The sequence below is a fragment of the Notamacropus eugenii genome, chromosome 1 (assembly GCF_028372415.1).
Source record: "Notamacropus eugenii isolate mMacEug1 chromosome 1, mMacEug1.pri_v2, whole genome shotgun sequence".
In the NCBI taxonomy this organism is placed as follows: Eukaryota; Metazoa; Chordata; class Mammalia; order Diprotodontia; family Macropodidae; genus Notamacropus; species Notamacropus eugenii.
In genome coordinates, this window is record NC_092872.1 from 536,118,347 (window position 1) to 536,136,832 (window position 18,486).

Consider the following 18,486-nt stretch of genomic DNA (forward strand, 5'->3'; position numbering starts at 1 on the left):
GGCCAATCTGGTGATAGTTCTTGTTCACCATTCTGATCTTTGAACAACGGGAGTTGTACAGATCATCACCATACTCCTGGTATTTAAAATCAAAGTTAATTGTAATAGGGAAATAAACAGGATACTGAGAAACAAGAGGACCTACTATGGATCCATCTATTTGAGAATTAGAGTGCTTTCTAGCAGAATAACTTGTAAAACACCAGGGAAAAAATGAAATAAAATATTCTTCTGCCTTCCAAGAAGAAGTGGACACTGTAAAAGTCAGAATTGAGTCACATAAAACTGTCTTTGCCTTTTGAAAGTCCAGATGATTCTAAGCCAGGTTTTTTTGTTTTTTTTTTTTTTGGCAAAATAGTATTATAAGTTTTTAAAAACAATAGACTGAGAGAATCTCAAGTGCCTATTAAGTGACTACTGTAGACTGGGAGGAGAAATGAGAATAATGATTAAGGGCTTGCTTTCTTTGGATGGCCAATCTCTGCTTCACTAAGTAAGTATAATTTAGGTGAAGGTATGAACATCTGTATGGCAGCTGCTGGTACAACATGTCAGTGCCAGAGGAGACAAAATAGTTGGCACAGTATCTCCAATTTCAGTATTGTACCAAGAGCCAGAAAAAATATAAATTTATATTCTTTTGAAGTGGGAAGATATTATCTCCTTTTTTTTCTGAGTTTAATTCCACTCCCTGACCTCCTCCCACCCTACCCCCAACAACAACAAAAATAAACAACCCATCAACAAAAAACCTATATCCTTAAGGTATTATAAGTGTGGTCTGAGAACTGAGCATGATCCAATTTCTGTGTGGTACTGTTGAAAAAAGAAGAGAAGCTAGACTATGGATTTTTCTGATTATAGAATGAATATTCTTTTTTTTAACCTCTTCCTCGTTTCTAAGATAAATTTGTACAGACAGTTTTCTGAAATCATATAGAAATTTGGGATAGAAATCATGTAAACAGTTCATACATACTTTGTGGCTGCCTGTTAGCAGTGTCATGAAAAGAGTGCTGCACTTGGGTTCAGGAGAGATCAGGGCTTGAACCCAGGCTCAGCTAGTTATTATGTGATCTTAGACAAGTCACTTCACATCTCTGAGTGCAATTTAGCTTTATCACCTGTAAAATGGGAATAAATAATATTTTCATTACCTAGTTCATGAGGTTTTTGTGCAGACATTGAAGGGACCACACATTTTCTTGGCCCCCATCTATGCTGGTCACTATGCTGGGCATGTGAAGATAAAAATAGAAGCCCAGGTTATTAAACACTGCCTGGAAGGTTACACAAATAGCTAAATACCAAGTGTGTGTGTGTGTGTGTGTGTGTGTGTGTGTGTGTGTGTGTATGTGTGTGTTTGCATGCACGTGCGCGCAAGCTTGTGCACATGAGTCTGTCTCAAGGCAGAGAAAAAAAGAAAACTTGTGGGAAGAGGTTAACTCCTGAATTGAGCCTTGAAGAGAAAGAAAGACTCTTGGAAGCCACAGAAGCAAGAAACAGAATTCTGATTTTGAGAAACAGGGCATTCTAGTATGAATGAACCTGAAGTTCATGAAAGGAGTTATCTGAGATAATACTTAGTAAGTAGACTGGAGCATGATGTTAGAAGGCTTTAATTGTCAAACTTAGGAATTTGTATTATATCCTAGGGGAACAGGGAGCTGCAGTGGGTTTTTGAGCAGGAGAGCAGCAAATTCAGAGCTCTGCCTTAGATTATTTTTTAGTAGTCATGTGGGAGGTGGATGGGAAGGAGGGGAATGGAATCTGTAAACTTTAGAGAGTGTATAAACATAATTATTTTTGAAAGGCACATAAAGACCTGATTGATCCAATGTCTCCCCCAGTTGTCAACTATGTGCCCATAATTCCCACCATTAGGATTACTCCTTTGAATTAAGATATCTGTTACAGTTTTAGGTCCTGAGCCAAATGAGAATAGCTGAGAACTCGTAATTGTTTTGAAGATTTCTAAGAAAAAGGCTGTCTTCATAATTTCCTGGTTGAATATAGAGTATAGAGTAGGATGGGGAGGTAGTAGGGGTGACTTCTTTGGTGAGGGAAGACTCCTAGAAACAGTGAGTTTGAGGATTACCTTCCTTCCCAGCCAGAGCCATGGTAGAGCTAGTTGAACCTTAGCCAGTCAGAATTGCTGGAAGATGCCCCAGCCCTCTTTGATTAATGCCTGGCTTTTTGGGGAGTGGGGAGTGAAGCTGCAGGGTTGGCCTGAAAGACACCATACATTGCCTGTTTATAAAGTCTTCTATTGTGATTAGACAGGAGACATTAATTCTGTTTTCAAAGATAGGTGCTAATTATTTTATTTCCTTTTTTAGTCTGTAGCACCATAAAGCATCCTAAGTGTCCGGTTTAAAGTCAGAACAGGAAAATCTTCAGTCATTGACTTTGAGGTATTACTTCTAGAAAGGTGAAGATGTAAATACTTAGCAGTGGAGGTAACATTTTTGCCTGTTAGCACTCCAACATTAGTTAAGATTAATCACCAAATGAGATCAAGGCCTTGAGAATTACCATAAATAATAAATCTTGCATTGGCATAAAAATGGAGTATTGAGATAGCCAGTCAACAATCATTTATTATTAGCTTGGTTGTACTGAGAAGACAACTGCAAGGAAACAGAGTTCCTGTCCTCAAGGAGTTTATATTCTAATGAAGAAGACAGCACATAAAAAGAAGCTGAAAATGGGAAGGGGAAGGAAGGTACCCAGCATGCGTGTGTATGTGGTGGGGGGAGATGATGAAGTCTGGATTGTAGTCTGGTGAGAAATGAATAGATGAAGAGATGACTGGTCTTTGTGATTTCCTTAAATAGTGGCTGTGGGAGGATCCATTCAATCAAACAAAGGTCAAAGGAATTGAGAGCATTACTTCTGAGGTGTGAATTCCAGGGCTGAAATGATCTTCCAGGACGAAGGGGTTTCTGGGGCATGGTGGTGAAGTCCAGATTATGAGAAATATAGATGGTAAGGGGGAGGATGGAAAATTTTGGATGTGGGAAGGGCAGATCTGATTTTGGTGGCCCACTTTGTGTTCTTAGATGTTGATACATGAAAGGATACTTAGAGGTAAGGTCTTTTGAAAGTAGACTTTACTTGACTTAGGAATTTGGCTCATAACCCTGGCTGTCACAAATCTGACTCTTTTTGTAGAATTTAAACTCCTTGAGGACAGGGACTGTTAGTGTTTTTGTCTTTCTACTGCCAATTCTTGGCACGTAGTATGCATAAATGCTGGTTGAGGTTTTAACTGAACTGAATCTCTAGGATTAAGGTTAGCAAATCAAAGTTACTACTAAATACCTGAAGGAATGTATAGACTGGAAGAATGTTAATTGAAGTGAATAAATCCTCCTGCCAAGCACACTCTTTGCCAAGGACGATGTAATCTGAAATCTATTGATGGGCACTTTACAGTATCTAGATTTTAAAAAGTGGGCCATTTTCATATTCCACCTAGAACTCTGAGAATTCTGAGGTAATATTTTAACACAGAGGTAGTTCTTAACACTTTGTCCTGACCTTCCTCTTGTTTAGATAGATGGAATTGATAGCCAAATAAAATCTATGTTGCCTAAAGTCCGATGAAGAAATAACGCCATAGACTTGTGAAAAAAAGAAATTGTGCCCAAGCAGCTGCGTCACAAGATTTGATCACTTCAGACCTGAGTGCCAGGAGATTTGAGACAGATGTTCTCAGACACGCTGCATGCCTAAAACATTTCCAGGGGTCGGGCTGCAAATAGTGACTTAATAACGGTAGAAACAGGAAAAGTCTGCAGGAGGAGGACACAAGATTTTATTCCACACTAGGTGCATGGCCAACCTCTTTACGTTACATCTGCCTGTCAGGGTTGGCTATTTAATCTCTCGTGCCCTGGGTATTGCTCTTTGTCTGCCTGTGAATAAAGTACAGCATTGTGATTACTAATCCCACTCTGGTGACTTGACTTCAAATGTGGTTTTGGAGTGCATCCCAGAGTTCTGTTTGTTAAGCTTCCTACTCCTGTTTCAGAGACACCACTGGATACCGAGCAGAGAACAGTGCAGGCTTCCCTCCTTCCTTAAAAACCTGTCGGAGTTGCGTGCTCTTTTTTTTTTTAAAACCTTCGAAGGAAATTTAATGGATACTAAGCTGATCTGTTTGTTTTTCTTTTTCTCTCTGCCTCCGCTCCCAGTGAGTAACCACACTGGCCGCATCAAGGTGGTCTTTACTCCAAGCATCTGTAAAGTGACCTGCACCAAGGGCAGTTGTCAGAATAACTGTGAGAAGGGGAATACCACCACTCTCATTAGTGAAAATGGGCATGCAGCGGACACTTTGACAGCCACAAACTTCCGAGTAGGTAAGTCACTTCTGAGGCGTAGCTCTCTTTAGTGTATAGATTTCTATGTTTTCCTGGCATTTACACCCCCTTGCTACTGCCTCCTCGAATTAGAAGATCTTGATAATAAGTAAGTACTAGCATATTGCTTTTAGGGAAACTTTTTTCTTAGCTTTTTGAACTGTTTTCAACAAGACGTTTTATTTCCTGGAGGAATGAAAGCTTAAAATATAGCCTATTGCTCTGTCAGTGTGGGGATCGTGTGTGAATGTTGGGATAGACAGAACAGACAGGATTTAGTTTTGGACAGAAAACAAGTGAAGGCTTGAATTGATCAATTTAGAAATATTTCAGTCAGATATTGTGCAGTTTATTATATTCCACCCAAAGAGTATGTTGGGGAAACGTTTAATAGATGACAGTGAAACTTGACTTCATGATACTGTCCTTAAGGACAAAACTGCTGGATTCTGAATTCTCATTCCAGAAAAGAATGACATCTGATGGGTCTTGTTATGTTTCTACTTTGCACAGTCCAGATTATGTTAAGAATTTTAAATATAACGTGGATTTCTTACTGCAGAAATTGATGCAATTTCTAGTATCGTTAATTTTGTACAAGAAGTGAAAATGTGAAAAATAACAGTTCCTTGGTGAGTGATAACTTTTGAGTTCCAAGTTGCCTAAGAATCACAGTGCCTACTAGGGGGAAAAAAAACCCCTGTTTTCTGTAAATTCAGAGAGCGCGAGCTAATCCTTTATTTTTGGCTCACCAGACTACTGTCATCCTGTCTCCTGAGTTGTAATCCTGTAGTTTATCATAGGAAAATTTGATTTGCTATGTGCATTCATATAATTACAGCCACCTACATTATCCTTTAGGTTACTGAGCAGAACTACCTGAGTGTCAGACATTTGATATGTCACATCTAACTTTTTGATGGTGTGGTGTTAAGTCTTTGAGGAGAAAAAACAAAATCATTTTTCATCAAGATGACACAGAGGTCTGAGCAAATTCACTCTTACCTCTTGAATTACTCTTCTACTGTACTGCTGTGTTGTCTAAGCATGTTCCCTGGTAGTATAGATCTGGCAAAAGCAGGCATGTTTTTTAACGTCCCTATACATACTCCTTTGTAAGGCCAGTGTACTCATAAGTCATGAATTTCCTGTTTGTAGAACTGAGTATCTTAAAAAGGATGCAGTGACAAGGCAGACCTTGCAGATTATGCCAAATTAGGGAGGCTGTATGATGTAAAGGGGAAGTGTGCCATCCTGGTAGGAGTCAGGATTCCTAAACTCTGCCACCAACCAGTTGCATGATCTTGAACAAATCACTGAAAATCTCTGGGCTTTAAGTTTCCTTTTTCTCTAAAAAAGGAAGTGTGAGTCAGGTGATCTTTAGGGTCTCAGCTCTTAAATTATTTGTAGAGTTTTTATAACTGTATTAGTGAGGAAAGGTGTGGCTTTCTATTTGTTTGTTTCCTTAATACCAAAGAAAGACACTTGTGGATTTCATGCATTTCCTCCCCATTATTTTATTTGAATTTCTTTTCTTCCACTCACCTCTCTTCCTCCCCAGTAGCAGCTGCTGTTTCTTTTCTTTTTCCTTCTCTTCCTTCTTCTTCTTTTTTGCCTTTACCATTGTTTTCTTTTAAAAGGAAGGAGAGGGTGGTAACTAATTTTCTATTTGCTTTGAAATGAAATATTTGAAAACTTTGAGGAACAGTGGAAGTGTACTTGTTAAAGCTTGTACTATACCGACCCTTCTGGTTTTTCCCCAGATATTTAGAAACAATATACCTAAAACTTTTTTTAATGCTAAATACAGCCAGTTAAAAATAGCAAGCCACAAAGAACTTTTACCCAAAAGGGGCTAGAATGGTATTACAAAAGGCATAGTAATAAATAGTTTTATCCATTTAGATTTGAGAAATATTTTACTTATATGTATACATATGTGTACACATGTATGCATTTTTACTTGTTTCCTCTGTACGTTTTTGTTCAAATGTTTTATAGATTTCAGAGACAGATCTGGAGACAGTTCTGAAATATAGAATGTAATTTTCAGATGTGCTATGTTTTTGGTTTTCACAAACAAACAGAATTTGATATGTTTCAAATGAACAAGGAACAGATTGTAGAACTTATGTACCCTCTTACAGTTAAGCTATTAGTAGTTTTTCTGATTGATGAATTTCCTGTATATACTATTTGATTCATGCATGTTATTGAGAGGATCACTTTAAAAGCTTCTGACAATGTATCTGATATGTGTTTGGGAAGCTTCGTGGTCTGAGAAATTCAGCCAGTAGACAACTTGTCATGTATTTTATTTGTGCTTCTGTAAAAAGGGACATGGGCAGGGTAACAAGTCCAGGTGATACTGGGAGAATAGCAGTAATCATAGTAATAGCTTATCTTTGTGTTACACTTGAAACTTTTCAAAGTACTTTCCTCACAACTCTCTATAACGTAGACAGTCTTAAGTTTTATTCTAATTTTACAAATGGGGACACTGAAGCCAAAAGAAATGACTTGCACAAGGTCAAGAAATCTAGTGGTGGAGCTGACCTAGTATGTAAGTGAGCTTAAGCATAGTCCATTAGCTACATAATTCCTTAGTTAGCTAAGAATCAGGAATTTGTATAAAAAAGACTGTAAGAGATACGTGGGATGGACTTTTATTATGATGCCTTTTCTCTAGCTAATCTGTTGTGACGGTGGCACCAAAGACAATAAAATGGGAGAGGCCAAGTCAGCTGCTGAACAAGTATCAGTATGGTATTTTTTTTTGACTGGTTATCTTCATTATACTTTCCTGAGGGCTCAGTGGGATAAATAATACTGGGTATTTTACCCAGTATTATTTTATTATTTTATTTTATGTATAGTTCTCAGTATTTACATTATAATACCCTACTATACTGTAAGCTCCAGGAAGGTGGGGACTGTATATTATCTAAATTTTGTCTCTATCCCCAAATATCTTTCATATAATAATTAATAAAAAGAAATGAATTAACACAGAGGTTGAGTTAGGATGAATAAAATAACTTATGGTTAGTGTTTCAAGCTTCTCAAAAATGGGAGGTATTTTTATAGGGTTACTATAATACCTGTATTTTTAACTATTAAAAAGTTAATCATATAGAGATCAAATCTCTCTACTTTATTCATTATTCATCTCTCCTTTTCTTTTCCTTCTTCCTTTCCTTCCTCTCTTCCTTTCCTCCTCTTTCTTTCTTTTCCTCTCCCCTCTTTCCCCTCTCTCTTTCCCTCTTCTTTCCTCCATCCCTTTCCATCTCTCTTTTTCTCTTCCCTTTCTTTCCCCCTTCTTTCTCCTCTCTTTTTCCCTTCCTTTCTCTTTTCCTTCTCCCTTCCTTTCTTTTCTTTCTCCCTTTGTATTTCACTTTCTCCCTCCTTCCCTTGTCCCCTCTCTTCTTGTCTTTTCTCCTCTCTCTCTACCTCTCTCCAACTTTCAACACCACTCCACCCCCTGCCCTGATCTCTTCCTTTTGTCTTCTCTCCTTTTTCTTTCAATATTTGTCATAACCCTTCTCATCTGTGACAGTCTGTGGTCTGCTGACCCTTGAGACTGTTTTTCTTTGAATGGGAATTGCCAAGGACTGAGAGCCTAAGTGTTACTTTTCTAATGAATTCTTCTGATTTCATAGGGATTCAAGGAACTGATCTTCTGTTTCTTAAAATTTGCAGATTCTTATGTTTCCTAAGGAATCACTATATAAAGAGTCTACTGTATGAATGATTATACAGATACAACTAGTAAAGGATATTTCTTCTTCCAGTTATAGTAGTGATAGAAATATGCAAAAAATATCTACATGGAATATTTTATTTGGCAAGCGTTCTTGGAAGGAATTAATGATCACCAGAGTAATATATTGAGTTCATATGGCATCTTTTTACTCCTACACCTTTTACCCTAAGGAGTTTTCACCCTTTCTCATTCATCTTGACACTTTTTCCTTGGGAGATATGGAGGGTTACAAATATGATTATTCTATTTTTTTGGATGAGGAAGACAGGACTTTAACAGGCTTAATGGGTAGTTTTGAATATTTTGTGGCAGCCATTACCTCAATTTTAGATCTTTAAGTCCTTACATATACCCTTTACCAGGTTTACCATCTCCCATTTAAATGCCACAAAACTGACTTAAGACCATTAGGTTTTATTACAAAAAATACTTTAATATTGCTAAGTTCAACAAGTGAACCACTTCTTCATCCTCATAGCTATTTCATATCATGAACAAAGAAAATTATATACCAAGAAATTTTTTGAGAGGCAGTGTGATGCAGGTGAAATGTCCTGACTTTCGAGTGAGAGAATCTGGCTTCCATTCCTGACTTTGTCCCTTGCTTCCTAGGTGACCTTAGGCAAATTAACCTCCCTAGACCTCAGTTTCCTCAACTGTCAAATGAGGGATGAAATTAGGATAATTATTCAAGTTACAGAAATACAGAATGTGGGAGATGGAAGGGACCTTAGCAGCTATCTAGTCTGAAAAGGAATTCCATGTACAACATACATGAAAAGAAGTCATTCAGCTTTTACTTGAGGATATCCAGTGAAAGGAAATCCATTGCCCATTCCACTTATGGTCAGCTCTAGTTGTTAGGACATCAGGCCTAAATGTGCTTCTTTGCAACAGCTATCCACTGGGTTCTCCTAGTTCTTTCCTCTGGAGTCAGAATTACACATGTATTCTTTGTTCTACATGACATGACTTTGGATTCTTGATTACAGTTTCTTTGGATAACTTCTGAGTCTTCTCTCTTATAAGTTAAACATCTCTAGCTCCTTCAACAGATTCATATATGACATGGACTCAAAACTCTTCATCATCCTGGCTGTCTTCTTTTGTTTGCTCTGTAGTTTATCAATGTCCTTTCTAAACTTTGGTACCCTGAACCGAATATAGTAGTCTGGCCCTTTTTGTTTTTTTTTTTTTTACTCTGGAGAAACTATGTAAGGCTGATATTATGAGGGATAGGACAAGGTCATACTTTCTGAGCCAATGTTGTAACCTTGATTTGTAAAGGCCTTTTTGAGAGGTCGTTAGGTTAGGGCAAATCATGATTTGATTCACTTTTAATGCCATTATTGTTTTTAGAAATGGAGCACTATTATACAGAGGATGACTTGCTGCCATTCTTCACTGTTTTAATGTTCATGAAGCAAAGACATTTACTAAAACAGTAGAGCATGATCACTTGGTTTTCTATTAAGAATGAGAGTTTCTAAGCATAGCTTAAGTTATTAAAGACATCTGTGGAATCCTTTGTCCATTGTACATTAAGATCTCATCTATTTGGGATGAATTTTCTATGCTTAAAAAACTCAGAAGGATGTTGATGATCTTAGAGTCCACAAAAATATTAATATAGAATGCATTCTTTACTTATAATTTTCATTAGAATGCAGGCAGGGTAACTAGGTGGCGCTGGCTAGAGTGCGGGGCTAGAGCCAGGAAAACTCATCTTCCTGAGTTCAAATGTGACCTCAGACACTTACTAGCTGTGTGACCCAGCACGTCACTTAATCCTCTTTGCCTTAATTCCTCATCTGTAAAATGAGTTAGAGAAGGAAATGGTAAACCACTCTAGTTTATTTGCCAAGAAAACCCCAGGTGGGGTCATATGCCTGAGATGACTGAATAACAACAAGAAACAATGCAGACTATTTCATTTGCATGCTAAATATTAAGTAATGATACAAATGCATGCCTATAACCTGTTTACCTTTACATTACCACTTCTTAATGGAATAAATGTCATTCAGTTAAACTGTAAACTACCTTACTTTAAACTTTAAACATTAAAACTACCACCCAAATAAAGTGCTTGAGCACCTGACTCCAGGGATACATAACAAAGGTATTTTTCAGAACGATGAACTGAAAGGGGAGTAGCTAGCTCCCTTGTAAAATTTTGTATGAAGACTTGGATTTTAAAGTCATGTTGTGACACAACTATTTTCCATTCCTTTACTTAACTGTTTCACCTACCAGGAGTATTATCCTGCTTTCTTCCTGCTTAATCAAATCAGGGTTTCTTACACTTTTTCCACTTGCCACCCATGGTTTAAGAAATGCTCAGGTCTCCACACCCACACTGATTTCCCCTTCCTTTAGTTTAGGACAGTAATAAGAGGTGACATGTTTATAGCACTTGGAATTTTAGAAAGTGATCATTTGGTCCTCCCAACTGCCCTACTACAAATAGTAGTGTCCTTGTTTTACAAATGAGGAAACTGAAGCTCTGAGAGATTAAGTAAGTGACTATACCTTGGTTCCACAGTCAAGGTCAGAGGTGCAATTCAAACCCAAGTCTCTTCTCACTCCAAGTCCAGGACGGTATACCATGTTGCATTATTCTCTGTTGCTTTAGATGTATTCATATTATCTCCTTAAAAAGATTATAATTCCCCAGGAAAGGACCATGTTTTCCTTCCCCCTATACTGCTGAGCGTAGTTATTGGGAAATAGTAGGAATTTACTTAAAGACAAAACAAAACAATATTAATAGCAATATCAATATATTAATATCAATATTAATAACTGATATTTATATAATGATTGAAGATTTGCAAAGCATATGTTATTTGAGTTTCATTGTAACTTTGCAAAACAGTTACCAGATGGTATTATTTAGCCCCATTTTATCGATGAGAAAACGGAGGCCCAGTTTACCAGCGATGAATTTAAAGAATGCCTCTATTTTCTCTAATAGACAATCAAAAGTATAGCCCATCTTAATTATAATGATTTTGATTTAGTTTGGTGTTTAGGGGATTTTTTTTCTAGTGTCTTGGACATGATTGAATAATAATAATAGCTGCCATTTCTTTTAACACCTTCCATATATAATCTGCTTTAATCTTTATAACACCAATGTGATGTATGTACTATTGATAATACCCTCCTTTCCTAGAAGAGGAAACTGAGGTTCCGAGTAGGTAAGTGACTTTTCCTCCAATGATACTTAAAGTTTGAGAGGTGAGATTCAAACCTAGGTCTTCCTAATTGTAAGTCCTGTACAATTTCTTCTACATCCAGGAATCTCTTTCCTCATAAGCTGCACTCACCATATTGGGTTGCCGTCCTGAACTTATAATAGCTTATAATGATGCTTAAAAGATATAGCACAACTAACTCTTTTTTGACTCTCACCCCAGAACGTATTGCCACCAGTCACAGATGATTATTTACATATTCATGTTTGTGCTTGTCCTGGGTGTGCAAATTTAGACTGTGCTGAGTGTAATTCTAAGTGTCAGCCTTGTACAGAAGGTATCATATGGCATGGATGATGTGGTACAACCACACCCTCTTTGCCTTGGAACATTCCCCTTTTTGAGGGATTCACTTGCTCACACATGAAGCCCATTCGGATTGCCAACACTCCCGGCAAGGATGTGAACATTAAGACAGCATAAGACATTTTGGGACCAGAAGCTATAGTTAGGAGGAAAAATGATTATGTTGAATTGATTTTTGGACCTCTTCAGTGATATACAATGATATGATTTAATCTTATTTTATGATGAATATTTGATGCTACCAAAAGGCAGCTTTCTCCATTATTCATGCAACTATTGGTGACATTGCAGAAATAGTTACATGTATTGGGGATATTTGGTTTAAAAATCAAATATTAGAAATGTATGTTTGTGGAATAGTGCTTCCCAATGCCCTATGGTTTTATCAGTGTAAGTACATAAACTGAAACTTTTGTGCTTTAAATGAATAATTCTTCATGAATTCCTGGAGCTAAGCCAAAAAAGAAAGAAATTCATTTGGTAGCCATCCTCTTTGTGACAAGCTTCTCTGAACAGAAATCCACAGCTTGTTGCCTGACCCTCTTTCCCCTCTCCCCCACCAAAAAATAAACATTTTTTTTACCCTTTTAAACTTTTTGTACTTTTTGTATTTACCTCTCTGTATATGTATTGTTTTTTTCTTCTTCAGTAGAATAGTATGCAATCTCCGTGAGGGCAGGGGCCCTTTTGCTTTATCTTTATATCCCAAAGGGCCTATATAATTCCTGGCACATAATCAGTGTTTAATAAATGTTTATTGAAAGAACAAGGAACAAACAAATGGACAGTATTGAAAGGTTTCCATTTGATAGAACCTGCCCATGCTCTCTTGGCTTTGAATTTGAGAACCTAAAGTCACCTGCAGGCCATAAAATAAGGAATACATCTAGACACATTTCAAGACTTTTTGGCATACCTATTGTGCCTATTTTTTGTTGTTTACTAAAACATGTTCTAAAATCTTGGTGTTATCTTTAATATTTTGTATCAGCTTCAGGCAGCCAGAAAAGGCTCCTCATTTTCTTCCTAAGTATTGGAAGAAGGAATAATAAATTTATATATGGTTTGGAAGGCTGTCTTGGAAGTAACATCATGGGTGATGTGAAAATGTTTTTGAGGGTAGCCACACAGTCATCTTCAGGCTTTGCAGTCCAGGAAAATAAAATAACTACCAAATGGAGAAGGATAAAGTTAACAGGGAAGTTTGCTGTAGATTTCATTCCCCAAAGTTGTATGAGACATAAAGCAAATGAAAAGAGCCAGAGTTACCACTGCTGCCAAGATAATGCAGTGCTGTCATTGATACAGTTATTAAGACTTGGTTTTCTCTTTAGTTGAAGGGTTTTGGACCTCAGGAAGAGTTCATTGCTTGACTTCATTATCTTGACTGAATTCATACAATAATTACTGAAGTGAGTGGCATAGGCTCTAATTTGGGCTCTTAAAGTTGATGAGGAAAAAAAACTTTATGCAGCACATAAGAGATTTCTTTACCAAACTTCAAAATGTCCATCAGATTTAATAAAAATTCATGCTGGGGGGTTTTGGGTAGTTTCATTGTTTCTTAGTACAGAAACCCGACCTAATTTTCATCAGATTTTTCCTGAAAGAGGTAAAAAAGGAAACTTAGACATGAAATGCTTTTGCAGTGAGGAAAGGCAGACCACTGTCTTTTTTTTCCTTTCTCACAAATTAGGAAGCCTGCTAGAACATTCCTACTTTGTCTTATTTAGCCGGATTAGAACCCATCCCATTTTGCCACTACACCATCCCTTTCTGAAGAAGGGGTGATTTATGAGTCTTTTGGATCAATTTGTGGTATTAATCATGTTTGGGGCCAGCTATTTTATTGGGTGTACACAGAGGGTAATTAGAAGCATGTGAGAATCTTACAGTGCCCAGAGAACCACATAAGTCCCGTGGAGGAGAAAAAAATAACATGAGGGCCAAAGCTGTGTACACTTGATAAATAAATGAATTAATGCTAGAGAATAATTTTTTCCATGTCATTTTTAAGGATAACTTAAGTTATTCAGGCTGAAAATATCCTTTTATTGCAATATTCTCACTGTAAAAATTGTACCCTTATTTGGTGAAATACTTCTGATTTCCATTCATAGTGATTTTCATTTTCCTTCTGTTAAATTTCATTGTATTCTATTGTTTTTCTCCTCTAGCCAGATGAATTATATCTTCTTTTTAACCAGCTACTTAAAAAGTATAGGTTGTTTCCAGCAAGTTATATACCTAGAAGGAGATTGATTATATAAATAACTCTTTAAAATGCATGGGTGCCATGCATTTTTTTATTTGTCTAACATTATTTATTTGTCTAATAAATTGTCCTAGAGAACATGGTCAGGATTCAAGAGCTTATGCTGTATCTTAGTTGGTTGTTTGAAACTTGAGCTGTTCCAGTGGTAGCTGAGTCTGAAGTACTTGGTCATACAGCAATGGTAGCTGCTAAATCTGGGCCAGGCAGATGCTGTTCCTTCCCTCCTGATGTCGGGCAGTAGGAGAAACTAAACTAGAGAAGAAACCTAACAATTTAATGGTGACTGGTTTCTTTCATCTTCATCTGCAAATAACATGACCCTAGGAAAAATCCCAATTTCTTCTTCTGCGAAATGAAGGGGTTGGGTTAAATGGACTTTTAGTTACCTCATAGCTATAATGTCCTTCATCCTAATGAATGTTGAAGTGAACTCAATGGATCATAGAATTAAGAACTGAAAATGGCCTTAAAAATTATCCCTCTTTCTCTCCCTGTCAGTGATATACCTCAGTTTTACATGGAATGGGTTCAAGTGGTGAGGCATCAGTTCTTTGTATTTAACTAGTCTATTTTTCTTTGGAAAAAATGACAAAAATAGATTTTCTATTTGTATTCCTTTCTTATCATTGTGACTGCAAGGTTTCCTGGATATGCAGAAAGATTTGGTAATACACATTGAAGTATGCTATGATAGAGCTGTCCCTAGGGCACAGCTCACAAGTCATGGACATGAGGGAGGATCTTCTAGATCTGATTCTGTGGGCTGGATAGTCTATCAAGGAAACATCCTGAGAAAGAAAAGTGGCTTTGCTAGCTGTTGTGAAAAATGAACTTTGGGACTGTAGTCAGTTTATGACCTCGGTAGAACATCTGAGATTGCCTCTCTCTAATTTTAAATTCTTATTTAGGAGCTATTTTGTTTTTTCTGTGACTTCTCCCATTCTTTACTATCAATCCTCTTCTCACTTTCTCAGTAACTCAATGAACTATTAAATTTCTATTTGTAACCCTCTCTCCCCTGAATTTTCTAAGTATCATTGAGATACTTATCATTGAGATTTGTGGTCAGGATCTTTTCATCTTTCATTTTTATTCTGACTTCACTTTGCTTCAATTGAGTGAATATGTTTTAATAACTGTTAGGAACTTGAGGATACAAATTTTGACTCTGTTGTCAGAGAATTTTGATTCCCTTCCATTACCATCTTGATCCCAGAGTAAGTCACTTCATTCATTCATTCATTCATTCATTCATTCATTCATTCATTCATTCATTCACAAAGCATGTAGTCAACATCTTTTGTGCTCCAAATGCTGTGCTAGGGTTTGGAGATACAAAAGAAAAACTAAACAATGTCTTAAATGATCATCTGGACAGTGTTCTTTTCCTTAGTCTTGAAAAACCTTACTTCCTTATTTTTCTGTCATTTCTTCCTTGTTAATCCCCAAAGCCAGGTACTCCCCCTCAACCCCTTGCTGTACCTCTTACATTAGGAAATCTCCACAATCTCTGCTCCTATATCCAGATTATAAAGTACTGCTAGAGAAAGTTATGAAACACTACTGAATAGGTCCACTAAAAAATCATGTTCTCTATCCTCAATTGCACATTCAGTGCTGCAGGAAAATCCTCTTATTTATTTATGTCTGACACACTGCCATTACATTTTAGAAAGGACAATTGCTATTCTAAATCTGATTCTGACCAATAGCAATGAATTAGGAAAATAAAATGAAAGGGATTTTAACCTTGGGAGGAAGGGACCCAGTGGAAAAGTAGTCAGGATGGGAAAAGTCTCCTGGACTTAGGATGTACAGGATAAAAGATGAGAGCTCATAACCTAGATACCAATGTCATCTGCTGAGGGAGAAAAGGCTGGGCATGAAATTAAGGGCTGGAGGAAAAAGGAGTTTTATAGTTACCGGTGTGAAGAATACATTGTGAAGAGAATCTAAGGATTTAATTTTGAAATATAAATATATTCACAGAGAAATCACCACAGGACAGTAGCAATACTAAAGATATAAATGCCTGGAAAATTCTTCTTGAATAGGAACATGCAAGAAAAAATTCAGAACCAATATTGCTAGAACACCAAAATGTCAAGAGCAAGCTCTAAGGTATTTACTGAGTTATACAACTCCACATATTTCTATATGTATGTGGTATAAGATCACCAGGGGGAGTGCAAAAGAAGTGGAGGTCTCATGAATATTTTAGCTAGGAGCAGAGCTGAGACAGGATTCAAGACAATCTGAGTTTCATAAACTTCTAAATTAAAAGTTCTCTGTGACTACTTCTGGTGATGGCATTGGCCACTCTTTTAAAAATTAAATCATTTGTTATAAAAATATTGAACAGCACTACAACGTTAATCTTTGTTATTTATAATTAAATAAATGAATTTAATTCCTTAAAATATTGAAACAATTTTTACTTTACTCCCTTTAAGTCTCTGTTAGCATTCTCTGTCCACTTGATTGCCATTAATTTTCCCTCCTACAATGGTGGTCCTCTCATATTCTTCTGGTCTTCCTTTTTTCACTCTGTATTATTTCACTAAGGTTTTTCCATATTTATTTTTATTCTTCACACTTTGCCAACATTAATTTTACCACAGTGTTACATTACATTGACGTATCACAGTTTATTTAACCATTCACCTTTTGTTGGATATTTCAACACAGGATCAGAGATTTAGAACTAGGACAGAAATCAGAGGCCATTGGTCCAGCCCCCTCATTTTACAGCATTAAACTGCTTCCAGGGTGGTTTGTTTTTAGCCATAATCACATTTTGTTATATCATGGAAGGGGGTCAGATTAAGGGAAATTAATAGAGCTTTCATATCCCACTGACCTTATTACATAGAATGATAGAATTTAGAACTGGAGAAAAGCTTGGAGGTGATATAGCATTCAAACAGTCATCTTTTGGCCTCCAAATAATGAGCCCCTGTTCCTCCCACTTCACTCTCTGCCTCAGTAATTTACACATTACCTAGAAGCCTGTGGCTTCTTGGAATTTTTAGTAAAGACTCCAAATCTCATATCAACAACTTTTGAACATCATACTTTTTGCTAACAGTATGGTGCTTCTGCTGCTCCTTGCACTGAGAAGACATGCATTTACAAAAAATCACTGGCCCTCAAAGGTAGACAGACTAGGAATTTTAATTTTCCTTCCTAACCACCCTTAGCTGTTATTTTTTCCCCCTTTTTCACAGCACACAGTCAGGCAGGAAGCTCATTTCTTTGGAGACCATAGGTCAAAGTGAAATGGAAAGACCTCATTTGTGTTACTCATTCTTCCAACAAGACCAGATCCAGTGAAATGGGAATTTGAGGGATTTAAGGCTTGTTTAATCATGAACTTGTACACACTTGTGATTAAGAGAACATTTCAGTGCACCAGTGGAAGACGAGGAGCAGTAGCAGCTGCTGCCCTTTTCTCGGCACGCTCTTATGTCCTGCATGGGTCCTAGGTGTTCCTTATAAAGTGTGACTGCCTGCTGGCACTCAGGGGTTTTATGTTATGAATAAGGAAGAAAATAAGTCTCTCTAGACTTCATTTAAATTAATGATAATAGTCCCTGAGAACCTGGAGTGCTTGGAACAAAGTGAAAATCCAGCCTGTCCAGCAGCCACAATAATCAGCAGTTAAGTTAAGCTAGAGCTGACAAAAAGCAGTTGCCCCCACCAGCACAATACTGGGTTGACACCACAAAAATGACCTTTCTCTTTGGCTTTATTTGCAGTCTGCATTCCTGCAGAATTTCCTTTAAAGGTATCTACCCTCATCCATTGCCAGATGCAGAGTCCTTTTTTCTTTTCTTTCCTTTTTCTTCTCTTTCTTGTTCTTTCTATGGATGAATAAGAAAGTATTTAAAAGTAGTCATACTTCTCTTCTGAACAGAGATGTGTATAAATTTTGTTTTAATGTATGTAACATTTCTTCTAAGGAAGAAATTTAACTGTATTCTAGATTGGAGTTCTAAAGAGACCTTAAAGGAAAAAACCTCTTTCTTTCCCAGGATCCTAATTCTCTTGTCTCCTTCTACATGTACTTCCCCCTCCCACACTGAAGTTATTACTTTCTTATTTCTGTCAGTGGTATTATCATCCCCACAGTGACCCACGACTGTAATCTTTGTTTCTTTCTTGTTCCCACATCCAGTCTGCATATTATCAAATGCAGACCACATTAATCTATTTATGGAATCTATGATTTTTCTCTCCTTATCATTATTCCCACTGCTTCTACCTTAGATCAACCTCTTATTCTCTCTCATCTGGACCTACTGCCTGATAAACAAAAACAACCCCATAATTATTTTGTATTTATTTTGCATCTCTAATCACAGTGATAAATAATGAACACAAATAAGTTTTATACTTTGATGTTTCTATTGTTATATTTTTAGTGAATCTTAAATTATTTTCTTGTAGAAGACACCTGGTTGAAAAGGCACTGTTTTGTTCTACTGAATCTAGTGCTTTTTTTTTTTAATCAAG

At 36.9% G+C, this 18,486-nt stretch overlaps 1 protein-coding gene across 4 annotated transcripts in view; it reads left to right on the top strand.

The window, feature by feature from the left end:
• LTBP1 (latent transforming growth factor beta binding protein 1) overlaps window positions 1–18,486 on the top strand; it is a 477,680-nt gene that overhangs the window by 197,270 nt on the left and 261,924 nt on the right. For 3 of the 4 annotated variants that reach the window (XM_072634139.1, XM_072634140.1, XM_072634141.1), the window contains exon 5: window positions 4,200–4,367. In XM_072634139.1, the coding sequence (XP_072490240.1) occupies window positions 4,200–4,367 (168 nt within the window). Of the gene's footprint in view, window positions 1–3,907; window positions 4,368–18,486 lie in introns of those variants that run through there. The other variant, XM_072634142.1, reaches the window with a different exon arrangement.